The 22,483-nt window shown below is 46.3% G+C and overlaps 1 protein-coding gene across 2 annotated transcripts in view; it reads right to left on the reverse strand.

The window, feature by feature from the left end:
- Positions 1–1,767: 1,767 nt before the first annotated feature.
- ZC3H18 (zinc finger CCCH-type containing 18) overlaps positions 1,768–22,483 on the reverse strand; it is a 56,783-nt gene continuing 36,067 nt past the window's right edge. Inside the window, exons 10-19 of one of the 2 annotated variants that reach the window (XM_083456458.1) lie at positions 21,308–21,508; positions 20,673–20,798; positions 18,577–18,678; positions 17,067–17,210; positions 15,355–15,507; positions 13,998–14,158; positions 8,244–8,446; positions 6,013–6,109; positions 4,439–4,535; positions 1,768–2,702 (exon numbers count right to left, since the gene is read on the reverse strand). In XM_083456458.1, the coding sequence (XP_083312584.1) occupies positions 2,498–2,702; positions 4,439–4,535; positions 6,013–6,109; positions 8,244–8,446; positions 13,998–14,158; positions 15,355–15,507; positions 17,067–17,210; positions 18,577–18,678; positions 20,673–20,798; positions 21,308–21,508 (1,489 nt within the window). In that variant the 3' untranslated portion in view covers positions 1,768–2,497. Of the gene's footprint in view, positions 2,703–4,438; positions 4,536–6,012; positions 6,110–8,243; positions 8,450–13,997; positions 14,159–15,354; positions 15,508–17,066; positions 17,211–18,576; positions 18,679–20,672; positions 20,799–21,307; positions 21,509–22,483 lie in introns of both variants that reach the window. The other variant, XM_083456457.1, reaches the window with a different exon arrangement.

The following is a 22,483-nucleotide window of genomic DNA, read 5'->3' on the forward strand; positions in this document are numbered from 1 at the left end:
AGTGTGTAAAACACACACACCCAAATTGCTGGTTTGATCAGGATAGGTTTAAAAAACTGACAAAAACCCTAAGATGACACATTTCTTTATCAGTGAAAGTTAATAGAAGGCCAGTGTGCATGTCATGCTGACACGCAGGAGCTTTATTTACGTATTTCTCTGTCCGCCCCCGTCCGCCCCCATGTCTATAGGCCTTTCTTCAATTCAAGCATCAGTTTCTGGCAAGTCAGTAAGACGTAGTCAAGGAGGGCAGATGGGAAGCAGAGCCTGGAAAGGGGTTAGATCAGTGGCCTGTGAAATGCCCTCTACAACTAACAGTGGCCTAAGGGGGAATTGGATGTTAATACTGGCTGCGCAGTCAGTAGAAGCTCATGCCCATTAAAATGGGAGGCCACAGCTCCTTGAATAATCTTGCCCATAGAACACCCTGGTTGGATCGGAGTGAGTTGCCCTTCTAGTCCAGTATCTAGCTCCCCTCAGTGAAAAGCCAGATGCCTCCAGGAAGTCTACCAGCAGAGTTGGATGGCACCAGCCTTCTGCTGATGCTCTCCAGAAACTTGCACCCAGAAGTAGCAGACTGCCTCTGAAACTGGAGGTTTTACTTAACCCCCACCTGGCCTTCGTCAAGAATGTGTCTAATCCGCCTTTAAGGCCAAGGACCATGGCTACATCCTGTGGCTGCAAATTCCATAAATTAATTCTGCATCACATGACATATATTTGCTTAATCTGAGCTTACTTCTCTCCAGTTTTATTGACAATTTTCATAAGCAGTGACGTTATGTGAACAGTGATACTAACAGGTGTTTTATTGTGTGGTGAGCACAAGTGGGCTGGAGGACGACAATGATTCCTGTTTTTAAAATGTAAGGTCTGGGACAAGTGGTTGTCAATCCCAAGCCCTCTTTCTCCTTCTTTTCTGGAGTTCACAATAAGCTTCTGTGAGTTCCTGGGGACTGGAAGAAAATTGGTGGGGATGAGGGAAGAAAATCAGGGGAAGCCAAACCATCTGAATGACCCAAAGATCCAGTTTAGTTAGATGGAAAATTATGCTAGCGTGTCTAATTTGAAAGAGACCTTTAAAGACAGGAGTGGACAACTAGATTTGACTAATGGACTGCGTCTTTTTCTCCTCCACCCCGTGAGCCAAGTTTGCAGGTGAGCTGGGCCTACCATCTGTCAGTCATCTCATGCCACAATGATTTCAGCTGGCCCACTTTCTTCTGCATGTTGTTTTGAAGCCCAATTGGGTCTTCTGAGCACCTGGCAGGGCTGTGATCAGCTCATTTGAGCACATTAAGCTGGGGTGCAATCTTCCTTGCACGGCAAAGTAGGGAAGAAGGCCACTAAAATCTCCCAGAGATTTTTCAATCCCTTTTGAACAGTACTGTATTTTATTGATAGTTTTAATATTTTAAAGTTTTACTACAAAGTGGTATATCATTTTTGCTAAATACAACCAATCAATCATGGAACACATGCAACAAAACCTGGTAGCCTGAGGAGGACTTTGGCCAGGCTTAGGTTTCAGCTAGACAGCAAGAGATGCATGTTCAGCTTTCCATCTCATGGGAGATGGTACCTTTACCCTTAGACATAGACTTTGATTTTGAGGGGGAACAAGCTCAAACCCACATGTTTTTAAATTCCCTGCAGGAATTCCCAATCCACCTTTCATAGGAAATTTAAATGACTGATGGTGGGAGTTTACCAGGCATTCTGAGACAGGACCTGAGATGGCAACAAAGCACGTCAAAGAAGAGAAGCTGTTTATCAAAATACTTTATTTTCAGCATAACCCCTCAAAAAAAGAAAAGACCCCTCTTTTTAGACACACATCCTGACGAAACCTTTGCTTTTCCATTTTTTTTTAATCAACGAAAACAATCTTTTGCTTAAAATAAAAAGACACATGGTATCTTCCGACCAGACTTCCATCAAGGATATCTATGCAACTGGTTTAGTTCTTGTGGGGGGTAAGGTGGAGAGGGGTGGGAAGAAGACAAACAAACAGAGGTGTAGTGGGTGGGTGGGGGGACATTTCCGGCAGATGACAGAGCGAGTTTTGGCTCTCTCTCCTTACACAGCATTGTAGAATTGCATTGCTGAAGACACTCAACACACAGCAGGGCTAACTAAGGAAACACAACTTGTAGCTAGCAGTGGAGGACAGAGCAGAGAAGGCATCTGGACAGGGCTGCAGTTAAGAGTCCTCTGTGCATGATGGACATGGAAAAAACATCAACGTGGCTGCCTCCGCCACGGTGCCGGCAACGCGTGGGCTGGGGAGGTAACCGGAGGGAGCCGTCTTAGACCGCCAGAAGGGGCGGGTGGGTGTTCAGCTGACAAAACTCTTCTCTTTTCAATTTATTATTTTTTTTAAAAAGGATCACAGCCAAAATAAAACTGAACTGCAAAATCCGAAGTGGCTGCTTGTATGTATGCTATTTATAAAAACACAGAGAGCAGTCTCTAATCCAGGCTGGACCAAGGCAGACTATACTTTCCCAGGGATCTTGGCTCGTTTGCGGGCAATGGCATCTTCCACAGCCTTCAACTGCTTCAGGAGCTCCTCCCGCCGTGACAATGTGCTGGACTTGCCTGATTTCGCAGCAGCAGCTGGGCCCCCGGGCTCAGCTGCTTTGCCTGGGATGCTTGTAACTTTGCTTGAACTCTTGGACTGCGGTGACAGAGGGCGCTTCCTGTGACAGAAAAAAAAGACATAATGGTAAGAAATGACCAGGAATTGTTGGCCAGAGGCTCCAGGAAGAGTATCCTCTCCAAGTCCATTAAAAAAAATAATCATTTACTCATACACATATTTTGGAGTCACTTGCTGATGCTCATTTATTTTTATATTTATATCCCACCTTTCTTTCAAGGAGCTCAAGGCATCAATACAGGGCTGTCCCCCTCCCAATTTGTTCCCGGGTCCTAGTCCAACACTCTAACCACTACACTGCTTTTCTGAACAGATACCCATCCAAAGAGTCTTACAATAGAAACCAAAAAGAAAAGAGTACAAAAATTGGGATTTCTTGATGCAGCCTATGCTAACTGCATGCAACATTTGAAACGGCAACCCAAAAGATCTGAGGGCACCAGGCTGAGGAGGGCTCCTTATACCTCAAGATGGTACGTCAGCCTAGCCTTGTATCCTCAGCTCTGACAGGCAGCAGCTCTCCATGGTCTGAAGCAGAGTTTTCCCAGGTCTGCTTCTAACTGGAGAAACCATAGATTGTAACTACATGAAAAGTGGATGCTCTATCACTGAGTTAGGGCCCTGCTCTGTCCAGAAAGGAGAGTTGGCAGCTTCTAGTGCTACACTCTCTGTGACTTCACCAGTCAGGGAGTTGCTTGCCAACCGATTTTCTCCACCAGGCAACCTCTAGCATCCAAAGTTGTAGACAGCACAGAGTTCTCAGGAAAGGAATGTTTGCAGGGGGATGCTCTAGTTAAACCAAGGGGATTTTAAAACCTTTTTTTTTTTTTGCAGCTGGAGAAAAAATGTAGACAAAAGAGCTATGGGACATTTTGCGTTTTGGAGACCAGGGATGCTGTGCTATGATCCCACCTCTAGCACAGACGATTCAGGGTTGTATCCAATGGTAGTCACACTCAGAGGGAGTCCTATTTAAATTAAATGGCATGACTAACATAGATCCATTAATTTCAGTGCTTCTACTGTGAGTAAAGCTTAGCTGGGTGTGACCCTCGAGGGCAACAGAGCCACAACATCAGCTATCAGATCCAACCTACACCTTGGCAATGCAGTGGCAACAATGCAAATAGCTAAAAAGTCTACTTGCTAAATAAGGCCTCCAATCTTACATCTCATTGTCCAGCCTGCACTGGAAACCCAGTTTTTGCAGGACGTTACTGAGTGTGGGGTGGGTGGGTGTAAGATGCAGCAGATTCATGTACAAGCTTTCTGGCATCACAGGAATCTTTGGTCAGGAAGAAAAAAAGCAACCATTTAAAGTATGCCAATCAGGTGCTCTGACTGGGCATTATTCAGGTCCTCAGATAGTCATCTCCATCCCTGTGGTAATTCCCCACTTTAATGCCCACGCAGCGGCATCCCCTGCCCTTTTAGGTGATGCCCTGTGAGGTTACACCCAAGACATTCAAGATATACCACCTGTCCCATGCCCTCTGGGGTTGCTTCAGGCCTTCAGACAGGTGATCCCCAGCCTTTATGAGTCATAGGGCAAGGGATGACCCAAATGGGCAACTGGGCTCTATCGCCTGTGACTCACAGAGGTTGGGGATCACCCGGGGGTGGCTGTTGCAGCTATCAGTTGCTGCCTGGGCATGTGAGCCCTTGCCTCCTGATGTAGTTAAAGCATGGCAGTCTTCAAAGAGACCGCAGGCAGGAAAAAACCAGGCAGGAAGCCAAAAAATGCAGCAGGCCAAGATCATGGAGCACAGAACTTACTTATCTGCCTGAGCAGCTGAGAGCTTCAGGTTAGGACCCCGCTGGCGGTCTTGTTTGGGAGAGGAGAGCCTCCCTGCAGGTTTCCTATCACGGGTACCTGAGGAAGGAAGAATACGTCAGGTAGTCTGAGTATGGTGGTTGTTTCTATATGGTGCGCCCTCCCTCAGAAATCACTGATTGAGGAATGGGGTCAGTATACTTTAATGCAGCCTTTACATAATGCAGTCAGTATATTTCAATGCAACCAGCTGCCCATGAGATGTACTGGAGTGCAAGTTACACCAGCCCCAGGCAGCACAGCTGTACAATGCTGGGGCTGAGGAGACATCAAGTCCAAAATATATGGAGGGCACCCAGTTGGGGATGGCTGTTTTAAAGGGGAGATTCAATAGCAACAGCAACATTACAATTCCCAACAATTCAAACTGCAGCTGTTATTAACGATCCCTTAAGTGTTCAAAACATTTCATGTACATTATCTTAGTAGCCCTAACAACAACCCTGTGAGGTAGGTCAGTGTTCTCATTTCTGTGCTGAAGGTGGAAAGCCGAAAGAGAGAGAGAATGAACACATGACCATCTGCCATGAGTTCACAGCAGAGGTGAGATTTGAACTGGGGACTTTCCAGCTTCCGGTTTCTTAGCAACACCAGCTTTGATTTGTACAATGCATTTTTTTCAGGTGGCAAGATCAGCATAAGGAATGTGGCTCAGTTACTGATGCTCTCAGGAAAAGTTGTTGCCTCAGCAACAGTTAAGCAACTCCAAGCCTGGCACGGCAGATTGTGCCTCTGGCTGCAGGCACAGTCCGGGCTGAGTATACCGGCAGCAGCTCTGGCATGTCGGCCTTAATGAGCTTGCAACACAGTCAGGGGAAAGCCTGGGATGCCAGCTTTTGGCTTTTATCGTGCAAGAGTCAGAGCTGATCATCTAACAAATACTTGGGTGAGGGCAGGGAGCAGCTGGGGATGTTGCAACTAAGCTGTTTTCAGCTGAGCATCACACCTGCATTTTTTTTAAAAAAAGATAAATAAACAAAAGCAGAAACTGAACCCTGAAGAAAAAAACCATGTATAAAGACAGGAATGTAGGAAGTTGCTTTATAGCAAGTCAAGATCATGGGGTCCATTTAGCTCAGGGTTGTCTACACTGACTGGCAGCAGCTCCTCAGAGTTTCAGGCAGTACCTGGAGACACCAGGGATGGAAGATAAGATCTTTTGCATGAAAAGTACATACTCCACCACTAAGCTCCTCACTTCCGCTGGCTGTAACAAATGTGGTATTGGGCAACCGCACTGCTGCCCACACATTTTCAAGTTTGCCTTTGAAGTAAAAAAGACAGGCAGCTCTCTCTTTTTGAAGTGGTTCTCAAGGATCTGACAAGTGCACCAAATCTGACAAGTGCATGCGCACACGGCAACTGTCACCGAAAAGGGCATCTGTGCAGAGTTCAAACACAGACAAGTGGCTGAACCCAGCTTGGTGACCAGACCAGAAGTAGACAGCTGAAGTATTTGCATGTGGAGAGGCCTTGCAACAGAGGTCTCCCCTCCTGGTCCCACACACTTCCTCACCTCTGTCTGGAGAAAGGGTCATCCGCTTGGCTGGAGGAGAAGCCTGCCTGTCTTTGTCAGAGGGCTCGTACCTTTTCCTGCTTCCTTTGTCAGCTGCCTGCAAAGAGAATGGAAGGGATCAGAATGAGCCAGGCTCACGCATGGGAACACACACACACACACACACACACACACACACACACACACAGAGGCTGGCCTGTCAACGAGGCACTCTCCCTGCAGCAGGACATTTGTGCTGCAAGTCTTCACCTTGCTGGCTCTAGCCAGAGGCTCTGTTGCACATTTTCCGAGGAGAAGGTCAGAGTGCGGCTGGAGGCTGGCCCAGAAAAGGTGTGTGTTGTGGCCTTGAGAGCATGCGACTGGTCAGGTGAGTGCCTGCCCCGGGCAGTTAGTCAATCAAGCAGCAGCCAGCTTCCACTTTTAACTGTCCTCTCCCCCTAGAGCAATGGCACCTCCAATCCCACCCTTAGCAGAGGTCAACCGTTCCTCTTCAAGCTGAAACCAACTGGGAGGCCAGAAACAGAAAAATCCCTGGTATTTCCATGTGCTGTTTTCCCAGCAGACTACATGCTGCGCAGTCTGTCCCCAGTGCTCTGCTTTCTTGTGTAAACCTAAAAGCTGCTTACTACTGTTCTGTCCCACTCTAGTGTGACTAACAGAGAAATGCCTCAACTATGCCCAGGGACAAAAGTGACGAGAGCTTCTGGGTGGTGTGACTGGCAGTGGCCCATGGGGGAAGGTGTCACACATGCTGTAAGCACAAGAACACCCAATGCACCTTCCAGGTGTTTCAGCAATGTACCACTGTGCTGCTGACCTTCCCATCACACATATCTGACCTGTCCTAATGATAGGCAGTTTGCTCATAACAAGTTAACCAGCAGGGCTGCATGGTGGGTGCATCTTCAGTGCTGCTTATGCAAGAGAGGCCCCTGCAGGATTGCAAGGACACAAGAGCAGCCTCTTACTGGATCAGACCAGAATGTCGTCCAACCCAGCGTTTGTGTTCCACACAACAGACAAACAGATGCCTCCAAGAAGCCTGCAAGTGTGATTTGCCTGCTGTCCCCCTTCCCCAATAAGAAGTCACTGATAAGAGCTCCCATATGACATTGAACAGTCAAATTGGATGACCAACTCCAAAGAAGTGGAAGCCTGCATTTGGTGATCTGGCTTTGGTGAACAGTTGCTATCTGGATCCCCTATACCTCAAATTTAACTGGCTGATCTTGGGTGTCCTATAATATGAGAGAGGCAGAAAAGTTCCTCTCTTCACCATTCAGAATTCAGCATTCAGCAGGCACCTTCTGCTTTATTCCTTAAGCAGCTGCTGAAATTTCTTTATGAGCTGCCAACTTATGCATGCAATTAACTAAATATCTTTCTCTAATAGTGGATCTCTTTAAATTTGTACATTTTTTATTGTCTATATGTAGCAGTATAGACATATTTTTTGCAAAGAAGTAAGTTCTGCCTGTGGTGGATCAGATCCACCTGTCCGCTTTCTGAGCCAGCCCTTTACACCTCACCCTCGAAACAGGACCCTCATTTGCTTTGAGGACGCCTTGTCGTCACACCTAAAGGCAGCTGCTGGGTGGACCCCAAGTCAGAGGAAGCCTTCTTGGGCCCCTGTGCATATTATTCAATATTATCAATGCCCCAGAGAGAAGTGGGAAGCCCCCTCCCCTCCAACTGCATGCAAGGAAGTTGAGGGATAGCTTAAAATATTTAAGGAGACCCTACGTTTCCGAGCACAATTCAAAGTGTTGGTGCTGACCTTTAAAGCCCTAAATGGCCTCGGTCCAGTATACCTGAAGGAGCGTCTCCACCCCCATCGCTCTACCCGGACACTGAGGTCCAGCACCGAGGGCCTTCTGGCGGTTCCCTCACTGCGAGAAGCCAAGTTACAGGGAACCAGGCAGAGGGCCTTCTCAGTAGTGGCACCCACCCTGTGGAACGCCCTCCCACCAGATGTCAAAGAGAACAACAACTACCAGACTTTTAGAAGACATCTGAAGGCAGCCCTGTTTAGGGGAGCTTTTAATGTTTGATGTATAACAGTATTTTAATATTCTTTTGGAAGCCGCCCAGAGTGGCTGGGGAAACCCAGCCAGATGGGCGGGGTATAAATAATAAATTATTAATTATTATTATTATTATTATTATTATTATTATTATTATTATTATTATTATTATCATCACAGTCCCCCCCCCCCCAAAAAAAACCTCACCTTGTTCAACAGTGTTAGTTTGATTTCTTTGTGGGCGCTGAAGCCAGCTGGCTGCGGCTGGGGTGGTGCGGGCTGCTGAGGTGGGGGCGGCTGCTGAGTTTTACCCCCTTGCACGGCCTTGGCTGGCTTGGGGGGCTGTGCTGGGGCTTCCCGTTTCCGTTTCTCCTCCTTGATGTTGCCGCCACCTTCTTTTTTGGGCTTTCCTGCTAGGAGCAGAACATGCTTTGGTGATCAAAGAAAGTGCTCCTCCCCTCCCCAGGTTTCTGTAAGCAAGGCCAGGGGACAGTCAACATGACAGCAACTGTGGATAATCTGTGCTGAAAACAAGCAACGTTATATAAGCTATGGAGCATTTCACAGAGGAAATTGCCTTATACAGAGTTCCACTGGTCTACCTGGTCCAGTACTGTTTAAACCACTGGTCTTCAAACTAGTTGGTAAGGGTTCCCTAGTGGGTTATGGCCTGATCCAAGGTGGGTTGCAACAGAAGCACTACCATCATGCAAATATATGGTAAAAGATTAAGGAATGGGTCCCCAAATGTGTGTTTGAGTTAAAAGTGGGTCCTGGGTCTGAAAAGGTAGAAGACTACTGGTCTAAACTGACCGGCAGTGGCTTTCCATCATGTCAGGCAGGAGGTCTCTCCCAGTTATACCTGAAGATGCTGTTGGGGATTCAACTTGGGACCTCCTGCATGCAACACAGATGTTCCACTGCTGAGCTATGACCCTTCCTCTAAAAATATAGCACACTCCTAGTCCTCATTATTCAGAATAAAGGACTGGACCAGGAGTGTGAGGGAGCAATGCAGAGTAAGAAAATGAATGGCTGCTCATTAAATCTGGCAAGAAGCAGCTGTATTTGAGAGAAAAAAACATAGCTGTGCTGAGGAAGAACCCCAGAGTAGAATTTTAATGGTGGAGATTGGACATCTTATCTGGGAATTATTTAAAGCCACAGCCTGTACACAAGTTGGTGAACAGCAGAAGGAAGGGAACAGAATGTGAAATGACCTTGTAAACACTGCAGGGAACTGAACAAAGGAAGAGAACTGAACAAAGGACGATAGCAATTAACTCTCCCAACGCACCAGATCTGAGAACACCATTTATGAAGGACTACACATGTGAAACAGGGATGCGGGTGGCGCTGTGGGTAAAACCTCAGGGCCTAGGACTTGCCGATCGCATGGTCGGCGGTTCGAATCCCCGCGGCAGGGTGCGTTCCCGTCGTTCGGTCCCAGCGCCTGCCAACCTAGCAGTTCGAAAGCACCTCCGGGTGCAAGTAGATAAACAGGGACCGCTTACCAGCAGGAAGGTAAACGGCGTTCCGTGTGCTGCACTGGCTTGCCAGATGCAGCTTGTCACGCTGGCCACGTGACCCGGAATTGTCTGCGGACAGCGCTGGCTCCCGGCCTATAGAGTCAGATGAGCGCACAACCCTAGAGTCTGGCAAGACTGGCCCGTACGGGCAGGGGTACCTTTACCTTTACCCATGTGAAACAGATTTAATATTTATGAGAATTAACAGTGGTGCAACAGGAGCGGGAAACCTGATTTTATGAAATTGTATTAAAGTAATTAGGTCTGATTTGTAACAATTTGGAAAACTAATAAAAAATATAAGAAAAAGAAGAAGGGTCTCTCCATGCCCTTCATAATGATGCCAGGGATTAAACCCAGGACCTATTGCATGTAAAGCACTGAGCTCTGCCTCTGAGCTGCAGCACTGGAAGTGAATCATAGAATCATAGAGTTGGAAGAGACCACAAGGGCCATCGAGTCCAACCCCCTGCCAAGCAGGAAACACCATCAGAGCACTCCTGACATATGGTTGTCAAGCCTCTGCTTAAAGACCTCCAAAGAAGGAGACTCCACCACACTCCTTGGCAGCAAATTCCACTGTCGAACAGCTCTAACTGTCAGGAAGTTCTTCCTAATGTTTAGGTGGAATCTTCTTTCTTGTAGTTTGGATCCACTGCTCCGTGTCCGCTTCTCTGGAGCAGCAGAAAACAACCTTTCTCCCTCCTCTATGTGACATCCTTTTATATATTTGAACATGGCTATCATATCACCCCTTAACCTCCTCTTCTCCAGGCTAAACATGCCCAGCTCCCTTAGCCGTTTCTCATAAGGCATCGTTTCCAGGCCTTTGACCATTTTGGTTGCCCTCCTCTGGACACGTTCCAGTTTGTCAGTGTCCTTCTTGAACTGTGGTGCCCAGAACTGGACACAGTACTCCAGGTGAGGTCTGACCAGAGCAGAATACAGTGGCACTATTACTTCCCTTGATCTAGATGCTATACTCCTATTGATGCAGCCCAGAATTGCATTGGCTTTTTTAGCTGCCGCGTCACACTGTTGGCTCATGTCAAGTTTGTGGTCAACCAAGACTCCTAGATCCTTTTCACATGTACTGCTCTCAAGCTAGGTGTCACCCATCTTGTATTTGTGCCTCTCATTTTTTTTTGCCCAAGTGCAATACTTTACATTTCTCCCTGTTAAAATTCATCTTGTTTGTTTTGGCTCAGTTCTCTAATCTGTCAAGGTCGTTTTGAAGTATGATCCTGTCCTCTGGGGTGTTAGCCACCCCTCCCAGTTTGGTGTCATCTGCAAATTTGATCAGGATGCCCTTGAGTCCATCATCCAAGTCGTTGATAAAGATGTTGAATAAGACCGGGCCCAAGACAGAACCCCGTGGCACCCCACTAGTCACTCTTCTCCAGGATGAAGAGGAACCATTGATGAGCACCCTTTGGGTTCGGTCAGTCAGCCAGTTACAAATCCACTGAGTGGTAGCATAGTCAAGACCGCATTTTACCAGCTTCTTTACAAGAATATCATGGGGCACCTTGTCAAATGCCTTGCTGAAATCAAGGTAGGCTACATCCACTGCGTTCCCTTCATCTACCAGGCTTGTAATTCTGTCAAAAAACGAGATCAGGTTAGTCTGACATGACTTATTTTTCAGAAATCCATGCTGACTATTGGTGATCACAGCATTCCTTTCTAGGTGCTCACAGACTGTTCGCTTAATGATCTGCTCCAGAATCTTCCCTGGTATTGATGTCAGACTGACTGGGCGGTAATTATTTGGGTCCTCTCTTTCCCCCTTTTTGAAAATAGGGACAACATTTGCCCTCCTCCAGTCTGCCGGGATTTCGCCTGTTCTCCAGGAATTCTCAAAGATGACTGCCAGTGGTTCTGAGATCACATCTGCCAGTTCTTTTAATACTCTTGGATGCAGTTCATCTGGCCCTGGAGATTTGAATACATCTAAACTAGGCAAGTATTCTTGTACTATCTCCTTAGTTATTCTGGGCTGTGTTTCCTCTGCTGAATCATTTGCTCCAAATTCTTCAGGTCGGGCATTGTTTTCTTTATCGGAGAAGACTGAGGCAAAGAAGGTATTGAGGAGTTCAGCCCTTTCTGTGTCCCCTGTTTGCATTTCACCATCTTCTCCACTGTTTCTTTGTTCTTCCTTTTGCTACGAACATACCCATAAAAGCCTTTTTTGTTGCTTTTAACCTCTCTAGCAAGCCTGAGTTCATTCTGTGCTTTAGCTTTTCTGACTTTGTGTCTACACGTGCTGGCTATTTGTTTGAATTCCTCTTTGGTGGTTTCCCCCCTTTTCCATTTTTTGTACACATCCCTTTTTAATCTTAACTCAGTTAAAAGTTCTTTAGATAGCCACCCTGGCTTCTTTAGGCACCTTCCATGTTTCCGTCTCATTGGTATTGCCTGAAGTTGTGCTTTTACTATCTCCCTCTTAACAAACTCCCAGCCATCATGAACTCCCTTTCCTTTTAGTATTACTGTCCATGGGATCTCACCCAGCACTTCCCTAAGTTTTATGAAATCGGCTTTTTTAAAGTCAAGAAATTGAGTCCTAGTATGCTTGGCTGCTCCTTTCCGCTGTATAGTAAACTTCAGAAGAGCATGATCACTCGCGCCTAATGATCCTTCCACTTCTACCCCACTAACCAGGTAATCAACATTGGTTAGGACCAGATCTAAAATGGCTGTTCCTCTTGTTGCTTCTCCCACTTTCTGGACAATGAAGTTGTCTGCAAGGCCAGTGAGGAATCTGTTTGACCTTATGCTCTTGGCTGAGTTTGACATCCAACATATATCCGGGTAATTGAAGTCCCCCATTACTACTATCTCCCTTCCTTTTGCATGCTTGGCCATCTGTTCCAGGAAGGCATCATCTATGTCCTCCGTTTGGCTTGGGGATCTATAGTAAACTCCCACAATGAGGTCACTGTTATTCTTCTCTCCCTTAATTTTGACCCAAATGCTCTCACTTTGGCTTTGAGGTTCTAAATCTTGGCTCTCTTCACAGGTATACACATCCCTGACATATAACGCCACTCCTCCTCCTTTCTTGTCTGGTCTGTTTCTCTGAAATAGATTGTATCCCTCCATTTTTACATTCCAATCGTGCGACTTATCCCACCAGGTTTCAGTGATGCCTATTATGTCATATTTAGTTTGCTGTACCAAGAGCACAAGCTCATCTTGTTTATTTCCCATGCTTTGCGCATTAGTGTACAGACATTGAAGTCCATTAATCATTCCCCCGTGTCTCTTATTTAAGGATTTTTTCCTCCCACCACTAGGTCTGCGTGCTATTTGGTCTATGACATTTGGATGATCATCTTCATCAATTGATAGACTCCTACCTTCAGGAGCACTGTCTCCCTCCCCCACATTAGTCAGTTTAAAGATGTCTTTTCTGACAAGCAGCAGCTCTTCAAGGCTTCCAGCAGAAAAGTTGGCAGGGCTCTCCTATTACCTGCCACCTGAGGTCCTTTTAAGTGGTGACTCAACCTAAACCAGCCTTCCCCAACCTGGTGCTCTCCAAATGCTTTGAACTACAACTCCCATCAGCCCCAACCACATGGAATAAAAGCCACAAGGCTCAGATTAAGACCTTTGAGATGGTTATATAGCGAAATTTATAAAATATTAAAATACATACAATCCAATCCAAAAATATGTGAATGTCCCAGAGCTCTGCCCCTTCCTACACAGAAGCAGTTCGGATACTGTTACCCATGCCTTAGTAACATCCAGGCTTGAATACAAGAGTGTGTGGCTTGCGAGATTCTCCTTGAAGACCTTTCTGAAACTTTGGTCGGCTCAAAATGTAGCAGCCACATGGGCGACATTTCTCTAGTGCATACACAAAGAAAGGTGCTGGCAGTAACCTATATGGCTGTTTATGGTTTGGGACAAAAGCTGCTCAAGGATGGCCTGCTCTAATATCAACCCACCTGCGCTTTAAATATAATTGGTGAGGCTCTTCTCTGGGCTTCCCTTGCCGGCTGATTGGCTTTCCCTGCTGTTGCCAATGAATTTGCAGTGTATTTCCACTGCTAAAAAAGGGCAGAATTTTGCCTTTAGAAACAACAGACCACATGCATGGTCTAAGCTTGCGTTACTCATGTGCCAAGATCGTGAACAGATATGATGAGCACAGCAGAAGGACCCTTCGCCAAAATAATCTGCATTCTGCATCCAGAATAAATAGTGCTAGTGAACTGTGTTCATGAAGATTTCACATGTCTTTCCGTCTGCTAGTGAAGAACATTCCAAAGCAGTCTGCAAACAAGGGCAGCAAAAACAGGGAGGTCCGGGGGGGGGGGAGGTGAGGGGAAGCGAGCAGCAGAGGGGAATGGAGACTGGCAGTGCCACAGGAGGTGCTTGAAGGAACACAGGAAAATCACATTCTGGAGGCAGAGTGGCCTACCTCTCTCCTTCTTCGGCTGCGCTGGGGTTAGGGATCTGGAGCTGGCTGAAGAAATCGGGCTGGCTAGGTCAGCGTACATGTCTTCTGAGTCAGCGCTCCGCACAGAGCTGCTACTGGAGGAGGCACTGGAAACGGACGAGACGCTACTTACACTCAGGGACCTGGGTTGGGTGTGAGGAGGGCAAAGATACAAGTTAGATCCAGAAGAACGGGTTGAAACAGCACCCCAGTGGAGAATAGTTTTGCTTATGTAATACAGCCTTGCCTGTGTGGTGTACTGGTTAGAGACCAGGGTTCAATTCCCACCACCCCAGTCATGAAGCTCACTGGGTGACCTTGGACCTGTCACTGCCTGTCAGCCATACCTACCTCACAGTCATACCCTCTTCATTTAGAGGGGGAGAAAACCATGAGCACTACCTTGAGCTTCTTGGAGAGGAAGGGGGGATGAAAATGCCAATAAATAAATAAGCTGGTGCCCTCCAGGAGTCCCAAAACATCTGGAGGGCACCAGGTCAATTTAGTACTAGGCTAAAAACTGGTTTCTGCCTGTTGTCCGTCTGGATACAAGTCGTTCCTTCCCCCCTCCACTGGCTGAATTGCTGAGATATCAAGCGGACTTTCATAATCAGTCAAGATGCTCATGAGCACTTGTCCGCAGCAAAACGGTGGCCAACTGTGCTGCTCCAGCACAGCCTTTCCTAACTTGGTGCCTTCCAGATGTCATTGGGACACCAACTCGGCTGGGAACCTTTTGTATTCATTGATGCGGAAGCTAGAATCCGATGCAGGGAGCCCCAGGAAAACATAACATTATGCAAAACAGACTGTTCATGTCATCATTGTTTTCTCCCTACCCTCACAATTTCAATTCCTTCTTGGAAATAGATTTAAGGATGTCTTCCTGCAACAGCTAAATTAATATAAGGAAAGAACTGCAAGGCACTGGATACTGTAATGAATTAAATGCGACGTCAAATCAGCTGATGACACATGCTTGTTGCTTCTTGCCACAAGGCATGGAGGTAGAAACATTTTCAGAGGGCACAGTTGGGGTTAACCACAAGGAGAAGATTGTACCTAGCATGCTCTGCTTCTGAACCATCCTGACAATTCTGGCTGGGCAAAGTCACAGGGTATGCTGCGGAGGCAGATGCTTCGACCCAGGATGGCAATTCTAAGGTCTTTATAAGAAAAGCTGATTTCTGGGCATTTCCCAGTTTTTACTCAAGTGGCCATGAAGGTTGGCAGGGTGCTTCCTTAAAACAAATCCTGCTTTAGAAGAGAGATGCCTCATTCCACAGAAGTAGCCACATGTTTTACTCTTCCAACCCAGAAACAGAAGGAAATATCTCACCTGGACTTTCTGGACCCAGACGGTGATGGAGAGATGGAAGCTGAGGAGGACCGAGAATGAGATCGAGAGAGGGATCGGGAGATGGATCTTGATCGGGAGCTGGACCCAGTATAGCTGCTGCCGCTGCCACTCATGCTGCAGCTGATGGCCCGCCTGCAACAATAAACAAGTTCAAGCTCCCTGTTACATACCAGGTGGACATCAGTGCAAGACACCTTTGCTGGTCATTCTAGGGAAACCTTGATGCTTGCCATACAGGTGCACTCAGGAATACACCCACAAACCCTTACTTAGGACGGGTGAAAACCAACAATATCAGCAGAATAAATTCTAAACAATAATGAATATTAATAATACAACCTATTAGTGGCTTGCTATGTAAGGCATCTCCAAGTGACTTATAAAATAATAGCTCGCTTCCATGTGGATGTGCTGGGCACCTAACAGCAGGAGGGAGAGGGCTAAAGTGGATTCTTGCAAGTAGGGATCGTAATGGAGTAACTCTGCTTGAAAATCCTTGCTGTGTGGGGCAGTGGAACCTATTCTATGTCAATGGGTACTGCATGTGAGCTGACTTCTGTCACTAGGGACCATCCCCATGGCATACAGGCCCAAGCCCTAACTAGGGATAGTTTGGGTGGTGGGAGAAATAATTGAGTTGGCTGAGCAATACATTACACTCTGATGTGCTTGGAATGTGTTTGGAATCAGTTGCTTGGGATTCCAAACAGGAGAGGGCTATTGCATTTATGGGACTCCCATTGGGGTATCACCAACAGGTTTTAAAAGAGGATTAGACAAAATCACGGATGATAAGGCTATCAATGGCTAATAGCTACAATGGCTGTGCCTCCACAATCAGAGGCAGCAGGCCGCTAATTACCAGTTGCGGGAAACCAGTCCTCTTGTGGGGCAAAGGGAGGCTGTGCCCTTCCTTCCTCCCCAAAGTGATCACAGGGGAGAAGAGAAGGGATTCCCCACAGATACTTCCTGGCATGGACCTATTTCTCACCTGGCTTTCAGTCACAGAACTCTAAAAACCCGTGGTCATGATTCTAATGAGGAATGCTAAGGAAGCCATGAAGGGCAGGGAAGTTTCTCTCTTCTGTCTTCCGGATGCAGCTCCCACAGCCAATGAAGTAAGCAGGGTCAAAAGAGCCCCAAGAGAACATAGGAAACAAGCGGTTTCTTTTGCCTGCATGGAATTAGATCCTTTGGGATGTGGCCCATTTATATTGTGCCAGTTTCAGAAATTCTACACATTTGAATTGCACGCTAATTTCACTTTGGAGAACCCCGCTTTGCCACAGCCAATTTCCCAAGATGCTCAGAAATCCCTTCCCTGGTAACCAGATCAATCATATGATGAAGGGAGAGGAGTTGATAATTTCTCCTGCCTGAATTGATCTGCAAAGAGAAGCAGGGCATGTGTTTGTGAAATGTGGAGTGGACACGCCCACTTATGGACACAGCTGCTCCTGGAATGTGGCCCCTGAGGATTGGTCAAGGGTGAATGTGGCCCTCTGGGCAAACGAAGTGCTAGCCACTGGTGCCTTAAGTGACATTTCAAGTAAACAGCTATGTCTTGGGAAGCCCCTAGGCATGAAGCAATGACTTGGGCCGCTGTGCCTCCCCAGGTTCCCAAGAAAGCAGCTCATGCTTCGACTTGCCTATTAGGAGATTGTTCTAGGAAGCTCCCCTGTTCCTCCTACCTCCGGGGTGGCATCCTCATTTGGCGCTCCTTCCGCCTCGCCTCTCTACTGTTTCCTGGCTTGGGTGGCTCCGGGGCAGCTGGGGCAGTTTTAGCAACTGGTGGAGGTGCTGGAGGGGCAGGTAGTTTCTTCACAGGCTTGTCACTGCAAAAGTAAAATGGGTAAGATGACAGGAGCAGGGAGACCAGCTGGAAGAGAGTGGGTGCTAGATTTTTTAAACTGGACCCAAGTCTGGCCTCAAATCTTAGCGACCATGCTAAAGCCGTCTGGCACATTCTGGGAGACAGGATGGTGAAAGAGCGTCTTGGGGTTGGACACCAGATGCCCAGGTCGAACATACAAAGCTCAGCTGTCTTTCAAAGAGACAGGCTGCTGTTCATTTAAGCCCAGTATTGCCCACTCTACTGGCAATGGCTCCCCAGAGTTGTCACAGGCCTTTCCTAGCCCTCCTCCCTCAAATTCTTCTAACTGGACATGCTGGAATTGAGCTCCCTGTAAGGCTCTGGGGAAGTTGCTCTCCCAACTCTCCTTAATTCACATGAATTGCAAAAGGAGGAATATTCTGGGAGACAAAACTTTTAATGAAACGAATATGGACAGTACAGCAACAGGGTTTTCAGAGTCATTTAGGTGACCGTGCATATATTTATTTTGCATTTCATATTGGAAGAAACTTTTGCACAGAGCTCCAAAGTGCAGCTCCTGGGACCACAGTGTTCAGTCTATTTTGGGGTCTCTGGACATTTCACCAAATCTGCCTCATGTTTTCAAGCTCATCTCCATGGCCAAATGGGGTGACTTTCTCTTCCCCAGTTCCACCCCACTGCAAATTATACTGTTAGGGGGCCCGGTGGGGGGAGGAAATCAGGCATGGACTTTTTGAGTGGAAGGACTGTGAGCTCTGTTCAGTTCTGGTATTCGAAACAAAGGGCTGGGCTTAGAACAGTTTGATTTGAAATGTAGCCCCCCCCCCCCCACTCACTAGGCTCCAGTTGTTGGATCCTGGGGTTTTAGTAAAAAAAAAAAAGTACATCCCATAAGCCTGAAGTCTGCCTACTGCCCTATGATGACTAACCCAAAGAGTGTATGTTTAAATAAACACATTTTATTGCTTTATCATTCATCCAATCAGTGAATGACAGCATATCAAGAGATAAGCTGCAGGCCTCGCAGAACCAACATTGCTACAAGTAGGTAGACATCCCTCAGAACTGTGCCATCACTTTAATTGTATGTGAAGCATGTGTCACATGTTCGTGGAAAAGGGAGATGACGTCCATTTAAAAATCAATATTTAAGTACAGACAACTGTTGTGTTTGCTTTATTTCACGCCTGGGTGCCACAATACCACAGGACCACACTTTACAAACCTGATCTGGTGGAAAGTACCTTGCTGGTCTAGTTCTAAATGTGACAAATGCAAAGTGCCCCTGCACCTTTATACTGCTATAGAACCTCAAAAGGGAATGTCCCAATGTCACTTTGCCCAGAGCGGACACAGCATCTTACCCCTTTCCAGCAGGTGCTGCAGGCTCTCCTTTAGCTTTGGGAAGAGGTTTGTGTGGAGATGGCGTTGGAGAAGGAGATGGGGAAGATGAGAAGGACCGTGACCTGAAAAATCAGACAAGAGAGAGAGAGAGAGAGAGAGAGAGAGAGAGAGAGAATGAGGGGAAAGTCTAGATACACCCTTTAAATACAGCAAAAGCCTCATTGAATTGGGGGTGCCTCTAAAAAAGGTAAAGGACCTCTGACAGTTAAGTCCATTATAAAAGTCCAGGCTAAGTTCCTTCTAAATGCAAACAATTCACTGAATATTCTTCCATTTGGTTTTTATCGTGAAACATGAGGATCAGTCTACTGTTTTTTGGGGTTTTTTTGGACTGAACCAAAATAAAACAAAGTAACAAAGTGAAGTAACAACAACTACTGAAAAGCAAAAGACCGATTTTACAGGCAGATGGATGTGCTAAGTAGGCAACGGGGCCAATTCTTCAAGCATGATGGCTTCATGGAATATTTTACAATATATGGGCACAATCAAACAACAGGTGGACAACTGGTGAGATTTGAATGGCCTGCTAACCCTGGAAGCAGCACCTGCAGGGCTCCACTCTGAATTGGCTTTTAGAGGATCTGTTGACCACAACACTGGTCCCCCACCTGCCACTGTGGGGAAAAGAGCTCTAAGCTCATGCAAGCCCTCACCTCCAATGCCACACTTCTGCTGTTATCTGTGTAAAGCAGGCTGATAAGAATCTCTGAAGAAAGTTCAAAAATGGTACCATTTTTTCTTTTACAAAACTCTACTATCCAAACTTTTTGGAAGCGTCTTTTGGATAGATGATGGCTTTCGACTTTTCAGTGCACCAAGTGCTGCCCATGCCACATTCAAGGCTGTGGAACTCCCTTTTCTTCACGGTCCAAGTAGCTCAGAAACGGTTCTGTGCCCCATCATTTTAAGCCAACAGTCACATCTCCTGGTAGAGAGGAAGCTAGAACATGGACTGGGAAAAGGAACCCTCCAAAGCAGGCAACCTCCAGAAAGTGGAGAAACAGCAGCTCCCCGACTGGTCAGGGGCTGAAGGCATCACAGAATTATTGGATAGTCATCCAGATCTCTCTCTTTCTCTCTCCCCCCCCCCTCCCACTCCTCTGCTGATCTGGAAGAGAAAATCATCTCCACGGGTCACAAGATTGCCACCATTTGTTTACACAACTTTTTCTCTTCTGATAACAGATGATCGTAAACATGTTGTACCTGGATATTTCATCACCATTTCATAACTTTTCAGTAGCAGCAGCCAACCCAAACACGTAAAGTAGTTTGGCGGGGTGCCCATCTAGGAAACTGCCTCTTTCCAGTGCATGTGACAGTGGCGACTGTGTCTATTTGAAATGCCATTGCAGGGTCACAACCATAAACACACTTACTCGTGTGTAAATTCTGCATAAGTTAGCAGGCCACACCTGTGAGTTTGTGAGCATGGAAATGGGGTCCAAATTTCAAGAAATCCCATGTCAGCCTTCTGCAACCTGGTGCCCTCCAGATACCATTAGGCTGATATGAGAAATTGTGTGAAGAGAATAGAGCGGAATACTGGTGAGCATTTTATTTGCAGGTGCAAGAATGCTCCTTGCAATAGGAAAAAATGCAATAAGCAAGCAGCAGTGGGCAAATGGGCCTGAAAAATATGGAATGCAATATTAATATGTAAAGTGCTCTCAAAGATACAATGAATTAACGACTAAGGTATGATTTATTTTGAAGAAAAAATAGCAATCTAGATGAGCATTTTAGGTATTTTAATTTTTAAAAGGAGGAGCATTAAAATAAAGGATATAAATTGTAGTAAAACTACTTCTAGGCAGCAATCATGCAGCTGTGCCTTAGTGACCAGCTAAGCTCCCTGAATTCTGAACTTAGTCCGTGTCCTGGATTCGACTTCCAGGATTTCCAGCGACACCTTAAAACTGACATCAAGTGGCTGTCCTGAGCTTTCCATAGGGTACTGCCCAGACTCACCTAAAAGAACCTGTCTTGACTCAGGGAGGCTCACTATGGGAGCCCAAGAACCTGCCAGCTAACACATTTGGAGAAACAGTACCTGGATCGACTGCCTGAGAAGGAGCTGTGTCTGGAAGAGCGACTAGAGTAGGAGCTGTATGAGGAAGATCTGGACCGTGACCGTGAAGAACCGGATCCAGAATAGGAGGAGGAGCGAGAAGATGACCTGAAAGGGAATAAAAGGTATGTGTACATATGAGGGAACAGCATTTTGGCAACTGGAACATTATTTGTATGAATTCTTATTTTCAGTTCTACTTGTTTTAAGAAGCTCCCTTATTTCAAAATCTCCCCAAGATCCTAGTAGGTTCACATGAGGTCACAAATTGTCTATGTCCTACTCTGCTGTAGCCTGCCTTTAGAGGCTACCTTTCCAGGGGCACAGGCTGTCACTCTCTGCCATTCAGTCTCAACAGGTCACAGTATTGATTTAAGCTCTCTTTCCATTGACCAACACCAGAGCAATCTGCCCTAGTGCATCCAAGAAAGGGCTGGATGCTTATTCACAACAGAATCCTCTGGCCACACAGCCTATTCTCTTTGTCTCTGGCTCACATGCTCCTCCCACCAGCAGCATTGCTCTTTCTTCTAGGACTGAGTCCTGGGAGCCATCTGGAGTGATGCTGATTATAAGAAATCCCCTTGCATCAATTGCTACCCATCTCGGGTTCACACCTTGATGAACCTGAGCCGGAGGCTGAAGAGGCAGAGGTTTTCCGGCGCCTGCGGGCACGGCTGGGTGAAGCAGACAGCCCATGCTTCTTTTTGGGGGATTTTGATCGGCGCCAAGGGTCCTTCCACTCATCTGCTCTCTTGGACTGAGAAGGGGTGGTCGTAGTTGCCTCTTTCTCCTTCTTTGGTGGCTCAGGTTGGCGGCTGGAAAATGAATAAAAAATGTAGTTAGCTGGAGAGAAGGTTCTCTCTTGGGCCATCCAATGACCTGGGTCCCCACCCCCAGTTCTTGGGATGCAGCCAAATGCTAAACATAGCTATATACAAGGGCCAAACTGCACCTATTTTATAACTAGTGCTTCTGAAAATCAAATCAGCAAATCAGCATACAAACAAAAGTCACAAAGACACTGCTAAAAACCAAAAGCAATTCATGTAACAGTAAAGACAATAAAACATAAAAGCAGCCAATATTTAAAACCCCCCACAAAAAACATCAATTCCTTAAAAGTACCATATGTTTCCATCTATAAGACGCCCCCTATTTTGGAGGATTCCGATTTAAGAAAATGGGGGGGAGATACTATCCGTGTATAAGACGAGCCCAGATTTTGAACATTATTTTAGAGTAAAAAAACATAGTCTTATACACAGAAAAGTATGGTAATTAAAATACTGAAAGCCTGTTGATATAGAAACACCCTCAATAGGCATCCTGAAAGATCTCCATTGGGAGTGGCAGTCCATAGTTTGGGTGCAATTACCAAGAAAGGCCCATCTATTGTACCTGACCAAGTGATGTCAGGTGAGTTGGAGTTTAAAGGTTGGGCAGCTTCAGATGTACAAAGGCAATCCTTAAGGTAGCCTTTAAAGCCATAAAGTCTAGAACCAGTTTAATACCAGTTCTTTAAACTGAGCCTGGAAACAAATTTACAACCAATTGTACCAATGATTAACAATGCAAGCTACCATGGATGGGTTGTACTCAGAAAGGCAGCCTACATATATATTAAAATAAATATAAATAAACAATTTTTAAAGGCAGCCCCATGTAAACAGCATTGTAATGGTTGACCCAGCAAAGTAACTAGGGTAGGGATAGCCAACGAAGAGACCACAAGGTGTTTTGGACTACAATTCCCATCAGCCTCAGTGGACATGACCAACGGTCCGAGACAG

The sequence above is a fragment of the Podarcis tiliguerta genome (genome assembly GCF_965153285.1).
Source record: "Podarcis tiliguerta genome assembly, chromosome: 8".
Classification (NCBI taxonomy): Eukaryota; Metazoa; Chordata; class Lepidosauria; order Squamata; family Lacertidae; genus Podarcis; species Podarcis tiliguerta.